The 26,605-nt window shown below is 41.7% G+C and overlaps 1 protein-coding gene across 1 annotated transcript in view; it reads left to right on the top strand.

Annotated features, from left to right (window-relative positions):
* The window catches only part of LOC126234652 (proteasome subunit beta type-4-like), a 63,242-nt gene extending 48,541 nt beyond the window's left edge, over nucleotides 1–14,701 (top strand). The window contains exon 4 of the mRNA XM_049943383.1: nucleotides 14,425–14,701. Within this exon, the coding sequence (XP_049799340.1) occupies nucleotides 14,425–14,580 (156 nt within the window). The 3' untranslated portion in view covers nucleotides 14,581–14,701. The remainder of the gene's footprint in view (nucleotides 1–14,424) is intronic.
* The last annotated feature ends 11,904 nt before the right edge of the window (nucleotides 14,702–26,605 follow it).

Raw genomic sequence — 26,605 nt, 5'->3', positions numbered from 1 at the left:
TTGAATGATGATTGTGATGAGCTAATTATAAAGAGACAATGAGCTTGGAATATCTGGAACACAAATCAAAAGATAAAAACAGGAAAAGTTTTATAGAAAGAAGGAAGCATGCATCAAAAAGTCTCAAAGAGATCAGAGTAAAACATATAAAAGAACAGCTAATGTAAACTGAGTCACATTTTAAGCAGAACAACATAAGGAACTTTTATAAAACATTCAAAATTAGTTGTTTATACATCCAAAAACTGCATATAATGACATGGAGAACTGCAGAATACTTGCAAGATACTTCAAAGAATTACACAACTGTGATCCACCAAAAGAAGAATATCATTTTGATAACATAATCCAAATACAACCAGACTCAAAGCCACCAACAGTAGAGGAAATCAGAGAAATCACAAACATCTCAAAAATAACAAAGCATTTGGAGAAGACAGTACTGGTGCTGAATCATGGAAACACTCTACTGACAACATTATTCTATGTCTAACAGAAACCATTAATGAAATTTGAACACAAACAGCTTACTATCAGAATGGACATCAGCATTAATCCAGCCAATACATAAAAGAGGAAAGAAAAGTGATCTAACAATTATACAATCTACCGGTGACATAAGATCTTGTCCACGGCACTTTTAAAGAGAACTGAAGGAATATTCGACCCACAACTAGGAGAGTATGAAGCAGAATTTAGGAAGGGGAAGAGCTTATGCAGAACAAATACTAAATCTAAAGAATATACAAGAAATGAGAAAACTCATAAAGTTGAACTACTTTTGTAGATTTTTAAAAAAGCATATGACTCAATTGATAGAAATGCACTGATCGCCAGCAGAAATAAAGGAACTCTAACAAGCACAAGATCAAACGTAAAATTTATGGGGGGACAGTCAAAACCTTTTGAAATGACATCAGGAGTAAGAAAGGGAGATGATTTAAGACCCCTATTTTTTAACTGCGCATTAGACAAGGTAGCAAGAAAATGGAGAAAATGCATCAATACTAAGGATGCTCAGCCTGGAAGAAACCCAAATAAAATCACCGTACCTTGTGTAGCTTTTGCAGATGATACACCATGAATTACTGACTCACTTGATAGTGCCAAAGAACAAATCACAGAACTACAGAAACAAGCTGACAAAATAGGACCAAAAATTTCATTTGGAAAAAAAAAAAAAAATTTCATGACAAGTATCAATAATGCCCCTCCAAATCATAAAATTCATAACAACATAATATCTAAAACAAACTGTTTTAAACATTTAGGAGAATGCATAACTAGCAACAAAAAAGAAAAGACACCCATAGAAAGTAGAGTACATAAAACGAAAAAGCCATTCCACATGACAAAAAAGAAAATATATATATATAACAAGAAAATCTTTGTCCTGGAACACAAAACTAAGACACTATTGAACAGTGGTAGGGCCTGAAACATTGTACCCAGCAGAAATACTTAAACTAGTAAGATACAGGGATCTTGAAAAACTGGAAAAAGTTGAAAGAAGAATTATAAAGAAAATACTGGGATATTGAAGTTATTGTAATGTTGATTGCAAAATTAGATCAAGATAGAGGGCTCTAATTGAAAATGTGAAAGCTGATGTAAGGAGGAAAGGAAGACTACATTTTTATGGCCACATTTACTGAAAGGATAATAACAGAATAACCATGCAGATCTTCCAATTTACTAAGCAGCTTCAAATGCAAACCCACATGATTCAACAGAATTGACAAAGATATGAAAAACACAGGCATTAGAATGGACATAATTGATAACAAAACTTTTTAGAGATGCAAGACAAAAGACAGAATTTTAGGAAAGAAAGAGGTCCGCAAAAGGAAGAAAGTGGACACAGGAATAAAAGGAACAACACTCTTAAAGGATGAAGAAAGTCTGGTAGAAATGAAATTTAAATACAAAGAAGCAAAACAGAAGTTGATTTATCATATCCTCAAAAGGTTTATTCAAATAAATAAATAAAATGGTCTTTTCAGGCAGAAACCACTGCTACTCAGAGTTAAATAATTTTGCAGCACTGTCAGAGTTATTTAAAGTTTATAGTGGGTTTCTAACCACTGCATGGGCACTCGAGTCATATTAGATCTGATTAGCTACAGTGAGTATATTTTTCACCTGTCTGTCATTTCTTGTGCTCAGTTAATCAATAAATAATGAATGATATTGAACTTGGACTCATTGTAGGAAATTATATTTGCATGTGGCACCTATGAACCAATGTAACAGTTTTATTTTCTGATTTTGCATATCAGGGAGAATTCATTTGCATTTTTTTTTTTAGTAAGAAGGCAACAGGTACAAACTCTAAACCCTACAACAATGATAGAAGTCAAAAACACTTCAATTACTTATTCTTATTTATTACCATAGCATCACAGTGGCTTGTGGAGTACATGTAAAGTTTACTTTTGTAGGTGTGTATCCTGTATACAACAGTATATTATTCTTTTTCAGGAATAAATCTTTGTTGAAAGATTGATGGGGAAAAGACAATGCAAAAACAAATTGGTTGATATTGTTCATAGTTTTATTTATTTTTTCATTCCAGTGTGATTCTAAATATCTGCACATACTAATGATGTTTCTTATTTCAGATGTGATGGGAATGTGAACTGTACTGTTAATTTCATTGTCAAGTTTAGCATCTTGTGCACCTATGCAACTTTATGACCTCTGAAGGATCTCTAAAGTGTATTTGTCTAGCATAATCAATGCTGTTCATATCATCATTGACTGCAACAAATTCAACCAGTGACACTTTAGTGTAATGTAATAATATAGACACTTTCCCAAACATTCCATTAAACATCACCTCAGTTTCAATATTGATTGATTCTGACACGGAAAATGAAACACTAGGCTGCTATATGAAAATACCTTGAAAGTAATACTGTCCCAGATTTATTAGCCTGTGTACTTGCTTGCCCTCAGTCAGCTTCTAATACATTTTATCATAGAAGCAGACACGAAAATGTCCATAAACATTAGTATGCAACATCTTCCTTGCCTGACTTGCTCTGTCTTGTGTGCTGAAGCACACAACTTTGTCTGTTTGCTACCACCAAGCAGCACTGCTGCTCAGTACTGGTTGTTCTCCTTCTTTTGCTGCCCCTCTTAACACATTGTTAAATCAACTATCGCATTAGGCCACTTTTGGTGTGTTACATAAGATGACTAGATATTAAAAAATGTTGGTGACAAGAAACTAATTGATGTTTTCCTTTGACACAGAGCATCCCATGAAATATGTAATGAGTATTTGTTTGAGCTGGTTCTTCCCACACATTGCAAAACTGAAACTGCAAGTATCATCTGAAACACCAGAGAAAACGTGCCTTAAGCCTCTCAGGAAAAAACACTCGATAAAAGGATTCATTCAGAATGAACAAAAATTAAATAGCAAATGCTGTATTCCACAAGGAGCTATAGAGCTACCTCCACATATGGGTGCAATTTAATGAATGAAAGTTGGAGATGTGACAGACGTACATCGGGAAACAGACAATGTCAATGACATGAGTGTAATGTGAATGCCTATGAGACAGCAACAGCTTCAGTGACATGGTTGGTGATGCATGTTGGAAACAGCAGATCAGTACAGCTCATCACTGAGACATTTATGAGAAGTGGTAAACAATGAAGACATCAGCGGATGCATGACTGGGACATAATTCATGCCATTCAGGTGGATTCAACAGACTTTGAGAATGATAGACATTCCACCCTGTGGCTTGGAAATTGACACAATCCAGTTAGAAGAGCACACTGTGAATTATGAGATTGTTTGCTGAAATGAACTCCAGTGAAACAAGGATATATGTGCAGTTTGTGATCTGATATCTGTAATATGTAACTTATTTTATCATATGATGTGACTTACCGAACGAAAGTGCTGGCAGGTCGATAGACACACAAACAAACACAAACATACACATGAAATTCAAGCTTTAGCAACAAACTGTTGCCTCATCAGGAAAGAGGGAAGGAGAGGAAAAGACGAAAGGATTTAAGGGAGAGGGTAAGGAGTCATTCCAATCCCGGGAGCGGAAAGACTTACCTTAGGGGGAAAAAAGGACAGGTATACACTCGCACACACACACACACACACATATCCATCCGCACATACACAGACACAAGCAGACACATTTCTCTCATTTAAATTACTATTAACAGTGTGGTAAGAAATATATTTAACATCAAAATTGGCTGCCATGTAATATTCGAAATGAAGACATCCTATACCTTGGAAGGTAAACAACACGTGATGGGTGAACCGAGGAGGGTGCAGGAAGCAGACTATCACAGGAAAATAGAGTAGTCCTACTGGTTTCAAACACATACTTTAATTTGAAGAAGAAATTTTGAAAAATGTACTTTGAGTCATGGACTTTGGGAACATCTGATGTTATGGTGTCAGCATGGACCGACAGACAGTCAGGAAGGTGTCCGAGAAAGGTGTGCAGGGTGTGGTGTGTGAGGGACCAGTTCCTTGGTAGTCATGAAATTAGAAATGCAGCAAAACCAACATCATACTTGATTTAACAAGGACTTGTACATGGCCACAGGTGGCGTCTCAATGGTGTGTGTTGAGCCTATGTAGCAGTGCTCAGCTCAGCATTAACACAAGGTGGTGTATGGCAGTGCACAGATGCCAGCAGGTGGAGTTGCTACATCAGCAAACTTGTGGCATATGGGCAGGTCAGATATTCCACTGAAGCAAGAGGCACAAGTGCTGGTTGCCAACAGCTAGTAGCAGCAGGTCAGCTGCAAGGTGCATCCAGACGTGGACTGTGAATCCAGGACTTTACTGGTGTCCAGGAGCCAGTTAACGATGGTCTGGAGGACACACCAATTGGAGGCAGCCACTCAGACACCAGCAGTGTCAGGCCAAGGAAAAGCCTGTAGAACAGCAGCTAGTGGTGGGTGGTCGCTAGTTGCGGATGAGGCTCGGTAACCCATATTGGGTTGACCTTTGGCGTGGAGTAGCTCTATGCCTGGAGAGCTTGACTTTGTGGCAAATACCTCTAGTCACCTAGGGTCCGAGTTAGCGCAGCATCAAGAGTGGCATGAAGTAACCATGCTCAGTGCTGCACTGGGCTGATGTCTTGCACCATGCAGCCTCAGTATTATTCTGGCCCTGGCAGTGATATTCCATTGGCAGCATACTGGCTTGCCTTGCCGTGGGCTGTGAAGTCTGCTAGGAAAGTTGTTGGTCTTATAGAAGAATAATGGAAATAAAATGGAGTGATAAGAAATGAGGAGGTGCTCCACAGAATCGATGAGGAAAGGAATATATGAAAATCACTTGAGTAGAAAAGGGACAGTGTATTAGGATGTATGTTAAGATAACAGAAAAGAAGTGCAGAGATTGTGAAAAACCAGTTGTCCAAATGTGTGACTTATAACACGTTTAAGGAAGACGTGGTCCCATTATTAAGTTCATAAAAGTACTGCCAAAAATTTGTAAGCTTCAAATCTCTGTACTGACATTGTGACACAGATAATCAGTGATTAACTTCTGTGGTAGTAGAGGGAAACATAGTAGAGACAGCTCTAGGAATATACCCAACAATTAGTGAATGGTGTCTGGCACACTGCTAGATATTTGGCATAGTGCTACTCTGACTAAAAAGACGACACAAGAGAAGCTGTGATGGGCTGCATCAGATTACCGAAAAAACTGAAGAAATAAAAGGAGTATCTACAGGCAAGCAAATTCATTGGGACATCTACAAGCTGCTTGATGAAATTACTAATATTATGAAGGTTCAGCATATTTACATATTTGTCTTGTCAGTCTTTTGTTTGGTTTGATGTGGCCTGCTAAAATTTATTCTCCTGTGTCAACTCCTCATCTGGGAATAGAATGTATATGGAAAGTCATGCCCTTGATTATTCAGCATGATGTAGTGCAGTGGTGCGACACTGGACTCATGTCGAGGAGGACAGGAGTTCCCTGTCTGACTTTAGCTGAAGGCCAGAATAATAAATTTTTCATTTTGTGGAGAATCTCCTCATTTCTTATCTGTCCACTTAATTTACACTACAGTTCTACAACAGTACATTTCAAACAGTACATTTCTTTTATAGAACTTCACAGCCCACGATTCACTTCCATAATTTTTTGTGCTCCAGATACACATGCTCAAAAATCTCCTCCTCAAATTAAGGCATATGTTTGATGTTAGTAAACTTCTTTTGGTGAAGAATACTCTATTTTCCTGTCAGTATTCTTATGCCCTCCTTCTTCATCCGCCATGCACTAATTTTCTTCCAGTTTTGCCAGTTATCAGAAATATGAGCTTTGTTCAATAATAACGGAAATATAGTTTGTCCACAACAATTTTATACCCTTCAAAATAGTCACCAATATGTCAGCACTTTTTTTTCTGTCTCCAAAACATTCTTGGCACCCTTTTAGATCTCTCAGCAATGCTTTTTTAATCTCTTCTATGCTTGTGAAACAATGGTCATTTAAGGTTTTCTTTATTTTTGGGATCAAAAAATACTGACATAGGACCAAGTCTAGCAAATATGGGCAGGGGTATAATTACAGTGTTGTATATGGTTAAAAATTCTCAAACAAGCAGCAAAGTATGAATAGGTGCATTAACATGGTGCAAAAGCCACTAATAATTTCTTCACAGATTTGGACATTTGTTTTTGATTATTTGACATTTTGGCAAAAACTCATGGTGCACTATATCATTGTAATCGAAGAACACATGAGCGTAATCTTCATATTTGACTGTATTTGGTGAGCTTTTTTCGAGTTTGGTGAGCCCTAATGCTGAACCTTAATTGTGATGTTGTATCCATAACCCCATGTCTCAGCACCAGTTATGACACATTTCAGCCATGCTGAAACATTGTTCATCTAACAACTCTTAAGAAACTTGCAGTCACCACTGTTTTCGTTCAAAATTCAACAGTTTAAGGTGTACTTTTTCCTGTCACATTCCATATCCAGAACATCCAAAAAAATTCCATCACACGAGTCAGTTGATATGTTGTCATCATCAGCAATTTCTCTGTGATTGGTGATCATTCATAATCATTTCTGTCCCTGTCTCCACGATTTCATCTTCATCTTCACAGCATTTTTCGAAATGCCTACAGCACTCAAACCCCCCCCCCCCCCTTTTTTTTTACTCATAGAAGATCTACCAAAATAAATACTTTTAACACTTCTAAAAATTTGCTGCAATCCATTTTTATAGCAAATTTTAATACAAATTCCCAGACCTTTTTTATACTAAATAAATGATCACCATACTACTAAAGCATATTAGTCTGTTTGACATCTGGAAACAGGCTAAATATGCCATATGGCTAATACTGTTCATATACTTTCTAGTCATTTTTGCCAACACTGCAATGAAAATATCACCCAAATTGGACTAATCAAACAAGCAAAATTACAAAATTCTCTCTATCTTTTCAGCACGCCTTATACTTTTACAATTTTTTATGTGTAATCCGTGTGCCAAAACAATAATAAATGTCCATGTAAACTAATGTCTGAGAATCTTTCATTGTTTTAATTATTAACACAGCAATGTTTTACAAAGTTCCCGAATTGGAGGCTCATAACAATTGTTTGATATGTTCACGTGCATTTTCATATGCATACACTGACGCAACTTTTGTGGGTATAGTGAAAGCCCCATTATGACCCTTTTTGATAAATATCAGCAGCAATTTCAAAGAGTGTGTCTTCCTTGTGCTGTCTGCAGTGACTTTATTTAGACCACTGTTACAACCTTCTTACAGGATGTGCCCCTGCAAAGAAGAGGAACATGGTGGTTTATGCATGACAAGGTTAAAGCACATTTTTGTCACACTTCAAAATGCTCTGGATGATACTTACCATGCCAGATGGATAGATAGGGGGAATTTGTTGCATGGCTTCTAGGATCCCTGACATCAGTGCTGTGGTTTAATATCTGTGGGACCATCTAAGTCAGTTGGTCTGCGCAGCAGACATTCCTAAATCAGAGATGCTTCATCAGAATGTCATGCATTTGTGTGTCAACTGTTCAAAATACACTGGATGATACCTATTGTGCCAGATGGTAGGGGGGAATTTGTCATTTGGTTTGCAGGGTCTCCTGACACCAGTGCTGTGGTTTAATATCTGTGGGACCTCCTAAGTCGCTTTGTGCAGCAGACATTCCTGGTTCAGAGATGCTTCATCATTGTCATTCAAGCCTACATCGTCCAGGGATCCAGAATAGGTCATTCATTCTGCAGCAGAGTGTGCACTGTTTTGATGCTTCCTAGCAGCTTAAAACACTGTGCTGGATTGGTACATGAAACCAGAAATTTGCCTTGTGCAGCAGTGCCAACTGAGCTATCCCACCAGGACTGGTACTCAGTTTTAAACCATCTAGGGTTTTTTGAATGTGTGCAATAGTCTATGGTCTCATGACAGCATGGGCATGTTGAGTCAACTGTAGAACAGTTTGAACATTTGCTATCAGGTGTGGCTTGAGAATTTAGAAAAATGTTCTTTCCTTAATAAGTAAGATATAAAATATTTTTGGTTATATGTTTGTACAAAATTTATTTTTCTTCTCTTAGTGTGAGGAATCTCTCTCTCCCCACCACCCCCCAGAATTCACCTTCCCTCACTCTCCCTCCCCCTGTTTCCAAAAATTAGTTAATGAAAGTATTTCTGTCACAGCCTGTGCTGTTTATAGCACTGACTGGCATAACTAAAGTTGACCAATCTCGTGTTGAAAGCTACATGGTATTAATTGTTATTGTAAATAGTAACACAGGCCCAGAATTTGTCTAGATCAGGGAGGGGCAGTTGTTTTGGCTTAGAGGCCACTTTGTGGAAGCAGAGGGCTGCACCTTCTAAAATGGCTGCTTTCTTTAGTTAATTTTACATTTCAGGAAAGGTATAAATTGCACCATAAAAATCAATAAATATAAATAAAGTAGTTTAGTTTTATTTAGTTTATTTATTCTGCTAATTTCATATCACCTACAGCAGTACATTTAATTTTAGAACCAGTTTAATGAGACAAATATATACTATCATACTTTTATACAATTTTTTTTGATTGATTGTTGAGATTCTCATCACAGTCTACAAGTTATGGTCTGTCAAAGAATATTGATATTTACCCTTTTTGATCTTCAACCAAGAAAAACTTTGCTCACAAAAATATTTAGGCCCAAGTGCGGTAAACAATTCCTCAGCAAATTTCTTCATGTGTGGAAATTTTTAAACTGACAAAGATATGTAAGTCATCCAATGTTACTGCATTAAATATTTCTTTTATAGCATGATATGACTGCACATCAGTAAGTTCAAGCTGCAGATCCTTGGGCACTATGTCATCATCACAAGTGATGGGATAAGACAACAAATTAAACTGCAGCTCAAATTTCTTGAACTCCTGAAATCTTTTTGTGAACTCATCCACCAAACTCTGCAGATGATCCCTAATCTTTGGAGAGACACTTTCAGTTTCTTTCTGTTTTCCTAATAAAGGGAAATGACAAAAACCTCCTTCACCTGTTCGCCTTGCAAATAAACCTAGTTTTGCTTTGATGGGTTATACATGCATCCACATTTCATGTGCAGACAATTCATTTCCCTCAAATGTCACATTCAGTTTCTTAAATATACCATCTGCAAACATCATCTCATATCACCACTCCTCACATACTATTTTTTTAACAAAATCATGAGCTATCTCCTTCATGTCCAAAAATAAGAGAATTTTATTCTGCAATTCCCAGACATTTTTTAACAGTTTGGCCATGATCAACTACCTCACACTGTTGTGGTAAATTACATCTTCTTACTCTGCCCCTACATCCGTAAGATGAGATCTGAACTGTCAATGGTGGAGTGCCCTGGCTCCACTTGTGTTCAGAACACCAACTCCAGGATTCACCACATGCTTCAAGTCCAGTGCAGCATAACAAAGGCTCTCATAGTGCTAAATGCAATGAAAAGAAAAGATATCACTTTCTGTGTCTTCTGCTTGTTAACTTGATTTTTAATGCTTTACTGTACATACATTTCTCTCATTGGTAGCTCTGGCCCTACCAGTTGTAATTCTTACCATTTTGTTCCATGGCAAACCACTTTCTCCACACAGTTCACAGCACACTTAAGCAAGTCCTGACCAGCAGTTCTATCTTTAATTGATGATGAAGTGTTCATTAATTCCACAGATAAAGATCAGTCATTATGCAGTGTCTTTGTTACCTGTGCTCTCATCCACTGCAAAGGAAAACTAAAGAAAATCTTTGCTCATAGCCTTCTGTTGTTCTGTGAGTTCATGAATAATTCAGTCAATGTGCCACACTATAGTCTTTCTTGACAATGAAATCCTTTCACATTTGCTTCTAACATTAGGACACTATATGCTTGCACTCTCTCCCATACACTGCTTAGTATTCTTTGCGTTATAGGGTACCCTGGAATTTGCCTTTGTAGTGTCATTGTGAAGTGTTGGTTGCTTTCTAAATACTGTTTGTTGTTTTCACACACTCCACAGCTTTTATTTTGCATTTTAATTTGAAATGTTTGCAGCCAAATTCACTATGTTTAGTTTTCTAATGTTTTAGATTTTATTCCTAAACATGGCTATTGTTTCATGACACAATAAATGCATTGCTGTATTCCCTGTATCAACAAAGAATTGTGTTTGTCCATTCTTCATTAAACATATGACATTCATCACTCATTTTACATTTTTTTAGAGGTCCATGTTTTCAGTGAAGTTGGAAATGATATATTTACTGTCGCACAGATAAAGTAGAAATAAACCAGATCAACCAGAAAAGCACTGCTGATGGGAGTGCTGCTTTCAGCCACTGCACTGGTCTCAACTTGGTTTGTGCGAATAGTATCTACACTGCGCATGTGTATTGATGTGGCCCCTTAGTGGGAATCTTTGATCGCACACCGTAAGGAAAGCTCGGTCCAAGACTGATATTTCTGACTGTCGTGGTGGACTGCAAAATGACCATTAGTGGGCTGCATGTGGCCTGAGGGCTGCTGTTTGCCCAATCCTGATCTAGATAAAAGTTGTAAACTTGGACATACAGTGAAATTGCCCAGTGGAATCAGTTTATAACTAAATCAAGATGCGTTCATATCCACAGTTTGACAAACTGTTGTGCAGCCACACCAGAGCACTGTATAATTTATATTTCCTTTCCTACATTATGAGAAGCATTGTCACCTTTTCAAGTTACAGAATGTGGCAACTTCCTTACAATACGTTTCCTTGAAATTCCAAATTTCTATTTTTTGTGATTATTGTTTACTTCTACTGCAGGAAACTGCAAGTTGTATTTTACACAAATCCATTTAAGTCTACAGATGAAGCATAGAAGAGTGTACATACCACATCAAGTAATCATTTTCATCAGGCTCTACTGCAGTCTCAACAGGCTGGGGCACTGAGTGGAGAAAAGTTGTGCTACTGCAGTGATTAAGCCATACAAGGGCGGAACAGATGTCCTTGTGGAAGTGCCTGCTGATGTGGGCCACATATGTAACAACCATGATTATGTAGTGTTGGTGAGGGAGAAGAGATGTGTCCAGGGAGTTTGTTACCAATACCGTTCACTGATTGTTGAACCTCTTCATTTGTGCAATTTTGGCATTGTTTTGAGCATTACCACGCATATTCTTTACAGAGTAATGTCAAAATCACCACTGAGCTAAAAGAAGTGGAAGATATTTGCCTCATAAGGAATTTAAATTACATGACAATTATAAACACCACAGTATTTCAGATCGTGCCCAGTAATGTAATTCCAGAATACACTAAAACTGTGACTGAACAGAATCACAGAAAACCATTTCTGGAAATGCACGAGTATCTTGCATACAGTGAATAGGAAGTCTTTACTCCAGATTACATGCTAGCAAGTGCCCACTGTTGCTCTTCTTTGGAGATGGCTATTACACTGACAGACCAAGACGCAGAGTGATTACAGTGGTGTAGTTAATCAAAACTGGATGAAAATTATAAACAGAAATTATTGTTGAAAATGTGTCCAGATTCCAGTGAATGGTTACCTGCCTTTGTTTCCTGATATAAATGCCGCGTGGCTAGGGCCTCCCATTGGATAGACTGTTCTCCTGGTGCAAGTCTTTCAAGTTGACGCCACTTCGGTGACTTGCATGTTGATGGGGATGAAATGATGATGATAAGGACAACACAAAACCCAGTCAGTGAGCAGAGAAAATCTCCGAACCAGCCGGGAATCGAACACATGCCGTTAGGCATGACATTCCGTCGCGCTGACCACTCAGCTACCATGGGCGGGCTGTTTCCTGATGAAAATAAATCAAGTATTTTTGGTAACTGTGGCAGGATTTTAGGGGAGAAAACAAAATACAGTATAAGAGGTATAATTGACAACACCTTAAAGCCACAGCTAAGCATGGAGATGGTATCACATGTCTGCTTTAGTAGAGATGGAATTAGTTTTAATAGACAGGGTATGGCCAGGTTCCAGAAGTTGACGATCCTGCCAGAGAAAGCAAAAAAAGGTGCACAGATGCTTGTGCCTATCAGCAATTACTAGTTTCAAGTAGACACCTACCCAAGCCTACAACAGAAGTATCTATTGTGAAGCCACCGTGAATCAATGCTAAGAATATTATGCACCAGTTGTCAAAAATTTGTGATTTATTTACAACAACAAGTTTCAGGACTATATTATCCCATTATCAAATTGTATAAAAAAACAAAAAACAAAAGAATTATTACGTCATATTACTGCATATACTGGCTGTTTACACACATACTTAAATGTGAGTTAATATACATAATAATTCTAAGTAATGATTTGTGCTTCTTTGTTTTATAGAACTTGATAATGACATAATGTTGTCCCGAAAGATGTTTGAGGAGAATAAATCACACATATTTGCAGTTCAACTCCAACACCCACAATTATTTGTCATTTAATGGAATATTCAATATTTATGTAAATAGCTGCACTCTCTGTCCAGGAGTTCACTTCTTTTCTGGCTGTACATTGGTGTTTGTAACAAACTTGCTTTCAGTGCTAAGTGTTGTTCTTCATTGTCATTATGATATGATGTTGTATTATGCAGGCATCTGGTACTTTGGAACATCTACATCACCGTGGCACCAATTAGGCAACATAAAAGTCATTGCCTACACAGATAGGAACTGAAATACAAGCTGTACATCGTTCCCACAGTTCATGTCTTCAGGATACCATTGGATTCCAGCAATAAGTCAGCTGCATATCAGGCATCCGTCAGTTTTTCTGGAGACAATAGTGTGCACCCAACAGAATGCTGAAAGTATTTGACTGAGTCACCAAATACAGCAGATGCAATGACATGCTGTGTTTGGCTGCCCGCGCTCCTATACAAAGGAGTAGTGAGAAGATCTAAATGCAGAGTGCTGTAGTTGGCTCCAGTGAGAACCGAAACAGTGGGTTGCTGTTTCTAAAGGGGAAGGAGCAAGAAATTCTGTGCTGCCAGCTGTTTGGTGTAGCGGTTAGCATTGTTGGCTAGCATGTTGTGCCTCAACAGTTTCAACCCAACAACCCGCAGTTGCTTATCATTTATTATTTAGCAGGTCCAGAGGCTTCTCGAAATTTCTTATCTTGTAATGCTGTTATATTCTGGAGTATTCAGTGTTTGTATAACTTAGCTGCAGCCTTCATACAGGATGTCAGTTCTATTCTGATTGTACGCTGGTGCTCTTAATAAATCAAATCAAATCAGATCAAATCAAACCGTCCATGTTTTCAGTACTTCACTGATCACCCTCCTTTTAAGATCTGGACCTGGTTCTGGTTACAATCTGACGATATGTAACGGAGAGTATGTGGTATCAAACATTAACCCACCACAAAAAATACCTAAACAGAACTAATTTTTTGTCCTAGAACTAGTTGTTTTTGCTTAATCAGTTACTGTGTGTTATGTTGTGCTTTTCTAATGGTTACTGTAATAAAATAAACATTCTAGTATATTTTATGATAATTTTGTTTCTTAAATTTTAATTAATTAGCATAGTTTTGGAAAATGAATGTTTAATACTACTATGTTAAATTTAAGAGCTGCTTTAGTCATTTTAACATGGGATAAGTGCATTTTTAGCTTAACTGTAAACAGAATTTATCATATGGGATGAAGTCACTCCAGGTGAGGGCAACATTGCCCCAAATGCATGAAAAATATTGTGGCACATAAAGCTTTTAATATTTGATAACACTACATTAATGTTACAAATTTGATATCTACACTGACAAAAATATTCTACTACAGTTTACTTTTAAACAGAGGTTAACATGTGAGAGACAATGGAAAAGTGCCCTTGCTGACAGTATTGGAATAAGCTGTTGTATGTGTTTGACATGTTTTCACAGGCAGCAAAGCTGCTGGAGGACAAGATGCGAGTGCTGCTACTACGAGATGCGCGCTCCTGTGAAGAGTTCCAGCTAGCAGTCGTAGATGGCACAGGAGTCACCATAGAGCCTCCGCGCAAGCTGCATGCCAACTGGCAGGTCGCCCACTCTGTCTGACTGTTCCCGGCAGATGGCATTGTCAGATCTGTGTTTTGATAAGATAAATATTCTAAAACATGTAATTAGTGTGTAGTACTTTATCCATCTTCAGCATTGTAAGTATATTTTTCAAAAAAAGCAGCACCCTGTTGCATGAAAGAAATTTTATTTCCTTACTGGTTTCAGGCATCTAATGCCCTTTGACAGAGGACTAGAGTCCAATAATTTGAACCTTCTGAAACTGGTTAAAGAAAAAAAATTTCTTTTGTGTGACTGTCCTTCTTCAGAAGATTAGAATGTGTTAAATCTAAACTTCTGAAAAAGGAAGCTAGATATCTGAAACCAGTACAGTAATAAAATTTCTTTTGTGCAACTCGTTTGCATCCTTTAAATATATTCACTGTATTTAATGGTATCTCTAGGTAGGGCTATATTTTGTATCCATAGACCCCTAGGCTGGCCCTACTAGGGGGAATTTTACAATAATTCACTGGCAGAAATAGCAAGTTTTGAATTTGGAGCCTAAGTAGTGGTATTTAAAGTGTTGGCAATAGTTCAGTGTTGACTTGCACTGATCATTCTAGTCTGAATCCAGTGAATTACAACTACAATCACAAGCAGAATGTCCAGTTCGGCTGTACTTGGTATAGACTGCTCTCATAGTCCTCATGCAGTCTTGAGTTTCCATTGATACATTGTGGTTACTGTGTGGAGTAGAGCCGTGCGTCTCCTTATAACAGCTGGATATCCCCTTGGGAACTATTTCTATGATGTGTAGCAGAAGAATAAAATGGCCCTTGCCGTGTTATAACCTCTCATGGACACTAGCCTTGACCCAGCTGCATCTGAGTACTACACAGCTCAGCACTCTTCTGTGTATGGCTGTGTTGTGTATCTTCTGGAGAACCAACATAAGATTTACTGTTTGATTATATAAACTTTTACTACACAATTTATGGTTTAATTGAATACTGAGATTAAAAAAAATGTTTTCTGTTTACCGGTATTAGTTTGTATTTTATGGTGGTCCCTTAATAATAGACTGCACAGACAAATAAATAAAAAAAGCTTTATTACAGTGGTAGCTTTAATTTGTGTTACAGTGTTGTTATATGACTATGACTATGGATAAAGCCACCAAGACATTACATTGTATTGTGCTAAAATGATGGGTGCAACCATCATAATGATGTTGACTGGCTGTTGACATAAGTTTTGGGTTGTTTCCAATTGGTTGTACTGTAGTCACTGTGATAGAAATATGAAGAAAAAAGTAATGAATCTTGTTAATTGACTTTCAAATTTCTTCTGTGATGTCACAAAGCGGTAAGCGATCTGGCAGATGTATCTTGTAAACAAAATTGTCTGAACATGGTTTAACCAAGCCTCAAGAGCTGAAGAATCTCTATCTGGTGACAGAAAGTAAAGCATTTTATACGATGTGGTTTGAATGAAATAACCTATGGAAAAATCGGCTTCCTGTGAAATTGAACTCACATCAAATTGCCAAAATTTTGTTAACCATTCTTTTAAAAATTTTAGCCATTTTGCCAACTAATGTGGAAACACATGCATGCATTGCATCGTATGATGCAATGTTCCTTTGGACAAGGATGCATTGCATTCTACTATACAGAAACTGTAAAATACAGACACTGCCCTACTGTATTTCATGCTAAAGCAAGACAATAAGATGAGAAAACCCAATGTCTCTCTCTGTATGGGAATCATATGATTTGCATACGAGCAGTGTGGGATGTAGGCACAAGGACATATGGAAGTTTGGGTCGGCTGTGAGTCATGTACTGATAGCCAAAGCAGTTAAGGGGACTGCTCGCATAAAGCAGGAACTCCGTGTTCAAGCCCTGGTCTAGCACAAATTTTGATATGTTTCTAGTAGATTGTGTAGCCACTATACAATCATATCCACAATTTGCAAATACATTTCATAAAGTGGAACTGTTGGCACTGGGAATTTGATGCGAGAAAGTGCAGATTTGGAGAGGTGAATGCTGACTTATTTCATATCAGCTGTCCGTTGAAAAATACAGCTGAATAATCGTCTATAAAATAATTACATCTACATTTTTTATGGTTACAAGTGTTGCTGCGTCACAGTATCAAAACAAATACACATTTTTATTTTAAATTTTTTGTATGGTGTGTGCTCTTAGGCCTATATATGAGTCCCACTCTATAGGGTCTATTCTTGGCAGCCCAAGATAATGAGATGCATGGAAAATTATGTGCATAATTCCATCGAATAGTGAAATATACATTTAAAAGCATAGTTTCAGCTTCAAAGCTTCTGAGTATTGAAGAATCATCATTGCTACAGCAATGAGATAAAAATTTAGAGAGCATTACTTGTGTGAAACTCAGTTTGCCCTTTTCCTTCATGATATCCTGTGAACCATGGATGAAGGGCAACAGGCATATACAGTATTCCTAGATTTTTTGAGAAACGTGTGACACAGTGCCCACTGCAGACCGTTGACAAAAGGATGAGCATTTGGAATAGTTTATATGTAAGTTGGCTTGAAGTAATAGAATCCAGTACTTTGTCCTCAATGGTGAGTGTTCATCAGGGACAGTGGTGTCATAGGGAGTGTCGTAGCGAAGTGTGATAGGACTATTGTATTCTTTGAGAACCCACTATTGAAGGTAACATCGTAGACCTGCTATTAACAAATGGACCAGATCTTTTTGACTCAGTTAGTGTAGAACGGAACCATTGATGATAAGGGTCATTACAGCATCACTGAATACAATTGTAAATAAGAAATACAAAGAAAGGCAGGAAGATCTTTTTGTTTAGAAGGAGATAGAAGATACAGATTTCAGATTACGTGACAGGTCATCACGAAAAATTCATGTTCAGCATTGACATTATTGAGCACCAATGGACAAAGTTCAAGAGGATTGTATGATACACTTTAGACAAGTCTGTAGTGAGCAGAACTTTGAGGGATGGAGAGCACCCATCACAGTTTGACAACCTTGTTAAGAAGCTGCTATGAAAGCAGAGAGCGCTTCGCTGCAAATGTGAACATAGCCAAAGCTTCGCAGACAAACAAAAACTTCATAAATCAAAATTAGCTTAAGGAAGGCTATGTGTGAAGCACTCAACGAATATGAAAGTAAAACTCTATCTACCAAACTGATAGAAAATCCTACGAAGTTTTGGTCTTAATGTTAAAACAGTAGGGGATCAAAGCCATCTATCCAAGTACTCTGTGAGCATAATGGCATTGAAACTGAGAATAACACAGAAAAGACAGAAATACTAAACACCTTTTTCAGAAACTCTTTCACAGAGAGATATCACACTATAGTCCCTCCTTTAAATCATTCACAAATGAGAAAATACTGGTATCAAAGTAACTGACGAAGAGATGGAAAAGCAACTGAAATTCCTCGACTGAGGAAAGGCCCCTGGACCTGACATCAGTACCAGTTCAATGCGAAAGAACTTGCCCCTCTATTAGCAGCAGTGAACCATTGGTCTCTAGAGAAGTGAAGCATTTCAAATGATTGTAAAAAAGCACAGATCAATCCCATTCTCAAGAAAGGTCATTGAAGAGAAGCATAAAACTATAGGTCTATATCTCTGAAGGTCTGTTGTAGAATTTTAGATCATATTTTATGCTCATATATTATGACAGTCTGGCAGCCAAAACATCTGTAGGAACCAACATGAGGTCGATAAACAACAATCATGTGAGATGCAGCATGCTCTATGAAGTTGATAGATACAGGTGCCCAGGTGAATGACGTGTCCCCTGACTTCCAGAAGGCATTTGATACAAGTCTGCACTGTCATCTGATGGACAACATATGGATATGTGCAATATCAGGCAAACTGTGTGACTGGATTGACGAGGTCCTAGTAAACAGAACACAGCAAGTCATTTTCAATGGAAATAAGTCTTCAGACGTAAAAGTGACTCCAGACATATCACAAGAGAGTGTTGTACGTCCATTAATTTTCACAATATATGACATAATAGACAACACTGGAAGTTCCATGAGGCTTTTTGTAGGTAATATTACTGTATACAGAGAAGTTGCGTCACTACAAAATTGTAGCAAAATCTCGGAAGACCTGCAGAAGATCGATATTTCTGCAGGGAGTAACAATGGGCTCTCAACATAAACACGTGTAATGTATTACAAATGTATAGACAGAAGGACTCTTCATTATATGAATTGCAGAACAATCACCGGAAACAGTTAGTTCCATAAAATATGTAGAGTACGTGAACAGAGTTTTTGAAGTGGAACGACTACACAAAATTAATCACAAGTGAAGCGTAAGCCAGACATTCGTTGGAAGAATCGTCAAGAAATGTGGTCCATCAACAAAGGAAGTAGCTTACAAGACACTCGTTTGAACAATGTGAATATTGCTTGTCAGTGTGTGATCCGTACCAGATAGGACTGATACATGAAATATAAAAGATACAGAAGAGTAGCATATTTCGTTACAGGTTCGTTTAGTAAGCTTGAAAGCATCACAGACATGCTCAACCAACTCCCAGTAACGGACGCGGCAAGAGAAGTGTTCTGCATCTTGGTATAATCCACTGTTAAAGTTCTGAGGGCGTACTATTTACAAGGGAAACTCCTCATCACACCCTCCTCAAATTTAGTGGTAAGAGGACCCAGTGGACAGCCTGTCATAAACTGAACACAAATTAAGCAGGAAAACAGGAAGAAGATGTACTGAAATGTGATAAACAGCAAATTAGAAACAGTGAATGGTTGAAGCGCGAGAAGTGCATCATAGAGCAGCACTGAAGAGCAATGGCATCATGATTACGTGGTCACGGTAGGGGACTGCAAAGCAAGTGTGCCGTGTTCAAAGCTCCCTTGTGCTAATTTTTTTTTTCTTCCTCGCTGTTCACTGTATTCAGTTTTGTGTGTGTGTCATCATGTACTGCCCATTTGCAACACCGAGGTGTAAGGAAGGGATCTGTAATGAAAAATTTTTCTGCACAACTACTCTATTAGCAGTTGAAAGGAACTGGCTTTCAAATGGGAACCACAGACCTTTGATGATAAGGTGATAAGTCAACCGAATCCTCCACTGGAAAACAAGTCTGGTGTGTCATACATGGCATTAATGACAGTATGTGTGTCATATGATAGGAATCTCTTATCGATGCACCTAATTTGTATGCCTAGTGAGTGAATGAGATAAGCCTCCTTGCCCGATTTAGGTGTCGTATGAATGTGAATGTCATCACCGTCCCAAGGAATTGATGAAATCATAATAGTCGGGCACATAAGCTGCAACAAATGAATGTAACAGTTTCACAATCAAGCAGTTTCTCTGTGCTCTGTCACAACATATGTTTTTAATGTTTCTGAAGTTGCGTTCTGTTTTGGGAGTTTTGACTCTTGAATTCATTTCGTGTAACATAGTTCACATCTGTTTATTTGTTGTTGTCATTTTGGTGAGGCATATATATGGTATCTCGTCTTCTCTCACTATTCATTACATTTACTTGTGATGGTAATGTATTCTTACCACACATCTCACATTCAATAACCAATGTATAGTATGACAACTGCCAAGACTACAGGAAGAGAACAAACATTCCAATGACCAGACTGACAGTTCATAATGTTGTGAGGGAGGGGGGGGGGGGAGGAAGAAGAAGAAGAAGAAGAAGAAGAAGAAGAAGAAATAAATGGCACGAGAGAGTTTTGAATCCTGTTCACTGGCCCTGCAGTGCATCACTGTGACCACTTAACCACTACGCCATAGCCTTGCTGTGTTATTTGATGTTGTACTTGGTAGGCTTCTGTTTTGCCTTTTTTTCATAGTTCAGTACACCTTCTCCCTGTTTTCATCCTTGATCTGTGTTCAGTTTTTGACGGGCTATCCACTGGTCATCTCACGAATAAATCTGACGTGGGTGTGATGGATAGGTTCCCTTGTTAGAAGAGTCAACCAATATATTGTCTCCTCCTACATATGTATGCAGAGGATAGATTTAAATGTTATGTATGTAGATAAATGATTTGACGGCCAGGGTGAGCAGCGATCTGAAGCTATTTGCATTTTTTTTTCTTTTTTGGACGTGGAGAATCTGAAGCTCTCCACTCACTGGACTGTGATTTCAACTCTGGTTCAAAGTCTTTAATCCATGTTTCATCAGTAGCGACAATTTGACACAAGACTCCTTGACATTCATGCCGAATCGTTGTTTGAGTGAGACTGCAGTGTCCAGGTGTTTCCACATCTCTTTGGTAGTCAAACAGTGTAGGACCTATCTCGCAGAAATTTTTCTCTTCTTCAAGTCATTTGTTAGACTACAGAATACTGACGTTGCGGAAATTCCCGTGGCTTCAGTAAGTTCCTCACAAGTTGCAGTGCGCTCTTCTTCAAGAGTGTCTGCCACAATTTTTAGCTTCATTCAACTGTTGACAGTTTTGGCCTTCCAGGTCTTGGATTGCCATCTTCCCCCCCCCCCCCACACCCCCCCCCTCGACCACGATGCTAACGATTAACCAACCTCAAACTGTAGTATGGTCCACTGTAAACTCGCCGCAAGCTTCACTTAACACACAGTGGATTTCTTTTGGGTCTTGGCTTGTTGTATGACCTCTGGTCTTCAACAGTCACAGTACCTGAGACTATTCCTGGGTCCATTTCTACTTCTCGCCAATTTTTTGTTAGAATACACAGCGAAGAAACAAAAACACATGCTTTCCTTTCAGGCTCCCAACTCCATCTGTCATAATTTCCATTGTTGTTGCATCAAAAAGTCCAAAGTAATACCAACCTCTGCATTATTTATGAAATGTCCCTCATAAAAACAGAATCGCTGAAGGAGCTGAACACCATCACGAAAAGTGACTTCGAGAAGTGCTTCAAAGATTGGAAAAATAGTTTTTTTTTCCTCTATTGTTATTTTAACACCTTATACAAAAGGTGGGCCAGCAGCAGCAATATTACGCCGCTCTTCGGCCACAGATAGTACGAATAGAAACAAGGAAGACTCAGAAAAACAAAACATAATGGTGGACAAAAAACAGTAAAAAGTAAGGAGCCGTTCGCAGGTGTAGTAAAATTAAAAAAAAAAACGGTTGGCACTGTACATGAACACTGATGACTGAGATGACACACGTGAATGCTGGAGCATGGGTGGTGAAAACACTGAAGCACTAACACGACGGTACACACACAGAACTGATGGCGATGATCTCCGGCGCGCGATTGTTCACTTGACGTGTGCTAGTGTGGGGACGGCGGGATTCATGGAGGAGGACAGCCTGTGGGGGTAAAGTGGGACGGTGTGGGTGGATGGCGACGGAAAGGACGTGGGCCGCCACGGCCTCAGACAAGGTCTGCTGGAGAAAGGAGGCGGCATGGGTAATATCATCAGGGTGGTGGTAGGTGAGAGGGTGGCTATCGACCTGGGTAGAGAGGGTATCCTGGTAGACATTCCAGTCGACACGGGAATAATCATGGACATATTTTGGGGGAGGGTCGATGTGGGGATCGGGACGGGGGCGACGACCTTCTGAAACAGTGAAGAGGACAGGGAGATGGTCACTACCAATAGGGTCAAGGACATCCACTGCTATGTGGCCAAGGAGGTTAGGGGAGGAGGGACGACATCTGAAGTGGTATTGGATTCAGGGCGGGTGTGCTGGGGAATGGGAACGAGGTCGCCTTGGAGGGAGGAGAGAAACCGATACCACCGCCGTAACTGGGTGGTGGAACGACTATGGATGTTGAGGTGGGTGGCGATCACATAGGAGGAGAAGGTACGGTCGATGTGGGAAAGGAAGTCAAAAGGAGGGGCGATAGGGCGGACATAGATGGTGGCGCAGGTAATGGTAAGGCCGGCGGAGAAGAGACTAAGGATCAGGTGTTCGGTGGGGTCGGGAAGGAGGGATTGGAGCTGAACAGGGATCTGGCAGTGGTGGCCGATGGCTACCCCGCCTCGCGCTATCGGGAGGCGATTATCGGAGCTGTGGAGGAGGTAGGGCGGTGTGTGTATGGTATGCTGATTTTTTTTTTCTTTATTGTAATTTTAATCACCTCATACAAGGCGGGCTGGCAGCAGCTTAATACGCTGCTCTTCAGCCTTATGGGGTACAATAATATGATATAGGTGACACAGACAATACAAAAAATGGCGGGCAAAGAAAGTAGTTACAAAAAACAAAAAAACAAGAAGCCGTTCACGTTGGACGATAAAAACACTAACACTTGTTGACACGGCGCACAAAATAAGGAGAACGGCGACGGCACATGTGAACAGTTGAGTTGTAACTGCACGAAGCACACACACTAGACACTGATGGCGATGATCTCCGGCGCGCGAATGTTCGCTATGCGTGTGCGAGTCCGGGGACCTGCCAAGAGAGGAGGAGGAGGAAGGGGAGTGGGAGAGGGAGAGGGGAGAGCAGAGATGCCACGGGCAGGGGAGGGAGGAAGGGGGAGGGGAAGCCCGGAGGGAAGAGGGGTGGAGGGAGGGGACGGGGGAAAAGGAAAGAGAAGGGAAGGGAAGGGAAGAGAAGGGAGGGAGGGAGGGCACCTAAAGGAAAGGACACCGGAAGTGGGGGGTGGGGCAGGGTCAAAGTTGATAGGAGGGGTAGATGGAGGGGAGGAGGACATCATCAGGGAGGGGGAGCTGGCGGAAGCCACCTTGGGAGAGGGTAAGGAGGGTGGAGAGATGGAGACCAGGTGGGACGTGGGCATACAGGCGCGGCAGCGGGCGGGGGTGGGAGAGGATTGGGGTGACGAGCGGGTGAGGAGGATCGAGTTTGCGGGAGGTGTACAGGATCCGTATCCTTTCAAGGAAAAGGAGGAGGTGGGGGAAGGGGATGAGATCGTACAGGATCCGCGTAGGGGAGGGGAGACGGATGCGATAGGCGAGGCGGAGAGCATGGCGTTCAAGGATTTGGAGGGATTTATAAAAGGAAGGGGGGGCATAACAAAGGATAGGGCGGATGAGGGATTTATAAGTGTGGAGGATGGTGGAGGGGTCCAGACCCCACGTGCGGCCGGAGAGGAGCTTGAGGAGACTGAGTCGGGAGCATGCCTTGGCTTGGATTGTCCGGAGGTGGGGAGTCCAGGAGAGGCGACGGTCGAGGGTGACGCCAAGGTACTTAAGGGTGGGAGTGAGGGCGATAGGATGGCCATAGATGGTGATGTAGAAATCAAGGAGGCGGAAGGAAGGGGTGGTTTTGCCTACAATGATCGCCTGGGTTTTGGAGGGATTGACCTTGAGCAACCACTGGTTGCACCAAGCGGTGAACCGGTCAAGATGGGATTGGAGAAGGTGTTGGGAGCGCTGTAGGGTGGGGGCAAGGGCAAGGAAGGCGGTGTCATCGGCAAACTGGAGAAGGTGGACAGGGGCTGACGGCGGCGGCATGTCCGCCGTGTACAAAAGGTACAGAAGGGGGGAGAGGACGGAGCCTTGGGGCACACCGGCAGAGGGGAAAAAGGTGTAGGAATCTGTGTTATGGACGGTGACATAGGAAGGACGGCGGGAGAGAAAGGAGCCGATCAGACGGACATAGTTAACGGGAAGGGTGAAGGTTTGGAGCTTGAAGAGGAGACCGGAATGCCATACACGGTCATAGGCACGTTCGAGGTCCAGGGAGAGGAAGATTGCGGAGCGACGGGAATTAAGCTGTTCGGAAAGGAGATGAGTGAGGTGAAGGAGAAGGTCGTCGGAAGAGAAGGATGGCCGAAAGCCACACTGGGTAACAGGAAGGAGGCGGTGCTGGCGGAGATGCTGGTGGATGCGGCGGGTGAGGATAGATTCCAGGACCTTGCTGAAGACCGAGGTAAGGCTGATGGGACGGTAGGAGGAGACGGCGGTTTGCCAGGTTTAAGGAACATGAGGATACGGGAGGTTTTCCACAGGTCGGGGTAGTAACCGGTGGACAGGACTACATTGTAGAGCCTGGCCAGGGTGGAGAGGAAAGAGACAGGAGCTTCACGAAGGTGACGGTAGGTGACACAATCGTGACCAGGAGCGGTGTTGCGTTTCGTGCGGAGTGTAGCAATGAGATCCTGTGTAGTGATAGGGGCATTGAGTTCCGTGTGTGTAATGTTGTCCAAGTACTGGAAACCAGGAGTGAGGGGAGGGACAGAGGTGTCAGTTCGATCGCGGATATCCGGGAAGAGGGAGTAATCGAACTGGGGATCATCGGGGATGGAAAATACATCGGAGAGGTAGGTGGCAAAGTGGTTGGCCTTACTAAGGGTGTCAGGGAAGGGGTGATCATCATGGAGGAGAGGATAGTAGGGGGAGGGTTTAGCTCCGGTAAGGCGACGGAAGGCTGACCAGAACTTGGACGAGTTGATTGGTAGGGTAGCATTTAAACGGGTGCATGTCTGTCGCCAGTCCCGGCGTTTCTTAGCCGCGAGCAAATTGCGAATGTGTCGTTGGAGTTGCCGGTGGCGACGTAGTGTGTCTGGGTCACGCGTGTGGAGGAAGGCACGGTAGAGACGGCGGGATTCACGGAGGAGGAGGACGGCCTGTGGGGGTAAGGTAGGACGGTGGGGGTGGATGGCGACAGTAGGGACATGGGCCGTGGAGGCCTCAGGCAAGGTCTGCTGGAGAAAGGAGGCAGCATGGGTGACATCATCGGGGTGGTGGTAGGTGAAAGGGTGGCTATCGACCTGGGTGGAGAGGGTATCCCGGTAGGCATTCCAGTCGGCACGGGAATAGTCGTGGACATACTTAGGGGGAAGGTCAGTACGAGGGTCGGGGCGAGGGCGACGACCGTCTGAAACGGTGAGGAGGACAGGGAGATGGTCGCTACCAATAGGCTCCAGGACATCCACCGTGATGCGGCCAAGGAGGTTGGGGGAGGAGAGGATAACATCAGGAGTGGAGTTGGATTCGGGACGGGTATGCTGGGGGATGGGGATGAGGTCGCCTTGAAGGGTGGAGAGGAACCGATGCCACCGCCGTAACTGGGCGGCGGAACGACTATGGATGTTGAGGTCGGCGGCGATCACATAGGAGGAGAAGGTACGGTCAATGTGGGAGAGGAAGTCGAAGGGAAGAGGGGCGTTAGGGCGGACATAGATGGTGGCGCAGGTAACGGTAAGGCCGGGGAAGAAGAGACTAAGGATCAGGTGTTCGGTGGGGTCGGGAAGGAGAGGTTGGAGCCGAACGGGGATCTGGCTGTGGTGACCAATGGCAACTTCGCCACGCGCAATTGGGAGGGGGTTATCGGAGCGGTGGAGGAGATAGGGTGCGGTGTGGATGGAGTGGTGGGGTTGGAGGAAGGTTTCATTGAGGAGGAAGGCATCCACGCGGTGGGTGGCAAGTGTGTGCAGGAAGAGGTTCTTGTTGGCGGAGAGGGAGCGGATATTGTTGAAAAGGATACGTTGCTGTCGCGCCATGACAGGGATTTAGGCGAGGGTGTCAAGATGGGAGAAGGTGAAATGGGCCTGGTTGTTGGAGTAGGTGGCGTACATCTTGAGTTGGAAGATGGAACGGGCGGCAAGGGAGATCTGCTGGAGGGTGTGGGGGCGCTGAAAGGGATGAACATTTTGAAGGACGATGGTGATGAACCTGATGATGTACTCAGCGGTGGGGGTGGGACGAAGGGAATTGCCAGGAGGGGTGGGGGCGTCCAGGGGACGGACAGGGACGGTGAGTTCAGGAGCAGTTGGAGGGGGTCGGGCTTTACACTTTTGGGAGTAGGTGGGATGGGGGAGATTGCAGGTATTGCAGGAAGGAGGGGATTGGAGGTTAGGGCACTGCCTGAGGAAGTGCGCTTGCCTACAATGCGGGCAGGTGGGGGCCTCGCGGCACTCAGCTGTGGGGTGCGTGTTATAGCGCAAACACCTCTGGCAGCGCAGGGATTGAAGAGGGGAACGGGAGGGGTCAACCTTATAACGCTGGTTAAAAAGGAGGGCACCCTCCTTCAGGAGACGGTCTATAGAGGGGGCGTGCTCAGAAAAAACGCGCATAAGGCGGGTGGGGCCGGCAGCGTTATGGATCCGGCGAACCGCACGCACCTCCAGATGTGGATGGGCCTGAAGCTCCGCCAA

This window comes from Schistocerca nitens, chromosome 2 (assembly GCF_023898315.1).
Source record: "Schistocerca nitens isolate TAMUIC-IGC-003100 chromosome 2, iqSchNite1.1, whole genome shotgun sequence".
Classification (NCBI taxonomy): domain Eukaryota; kingdom Metazoa; phylum Arthropoda; class Insecta; order Orthoptera; family Acrididae; genus Schistocerca; species Schistocerca nitens.
This window is presented reverse-complemented; position numbering and strand designations above follow the sequence as displayed.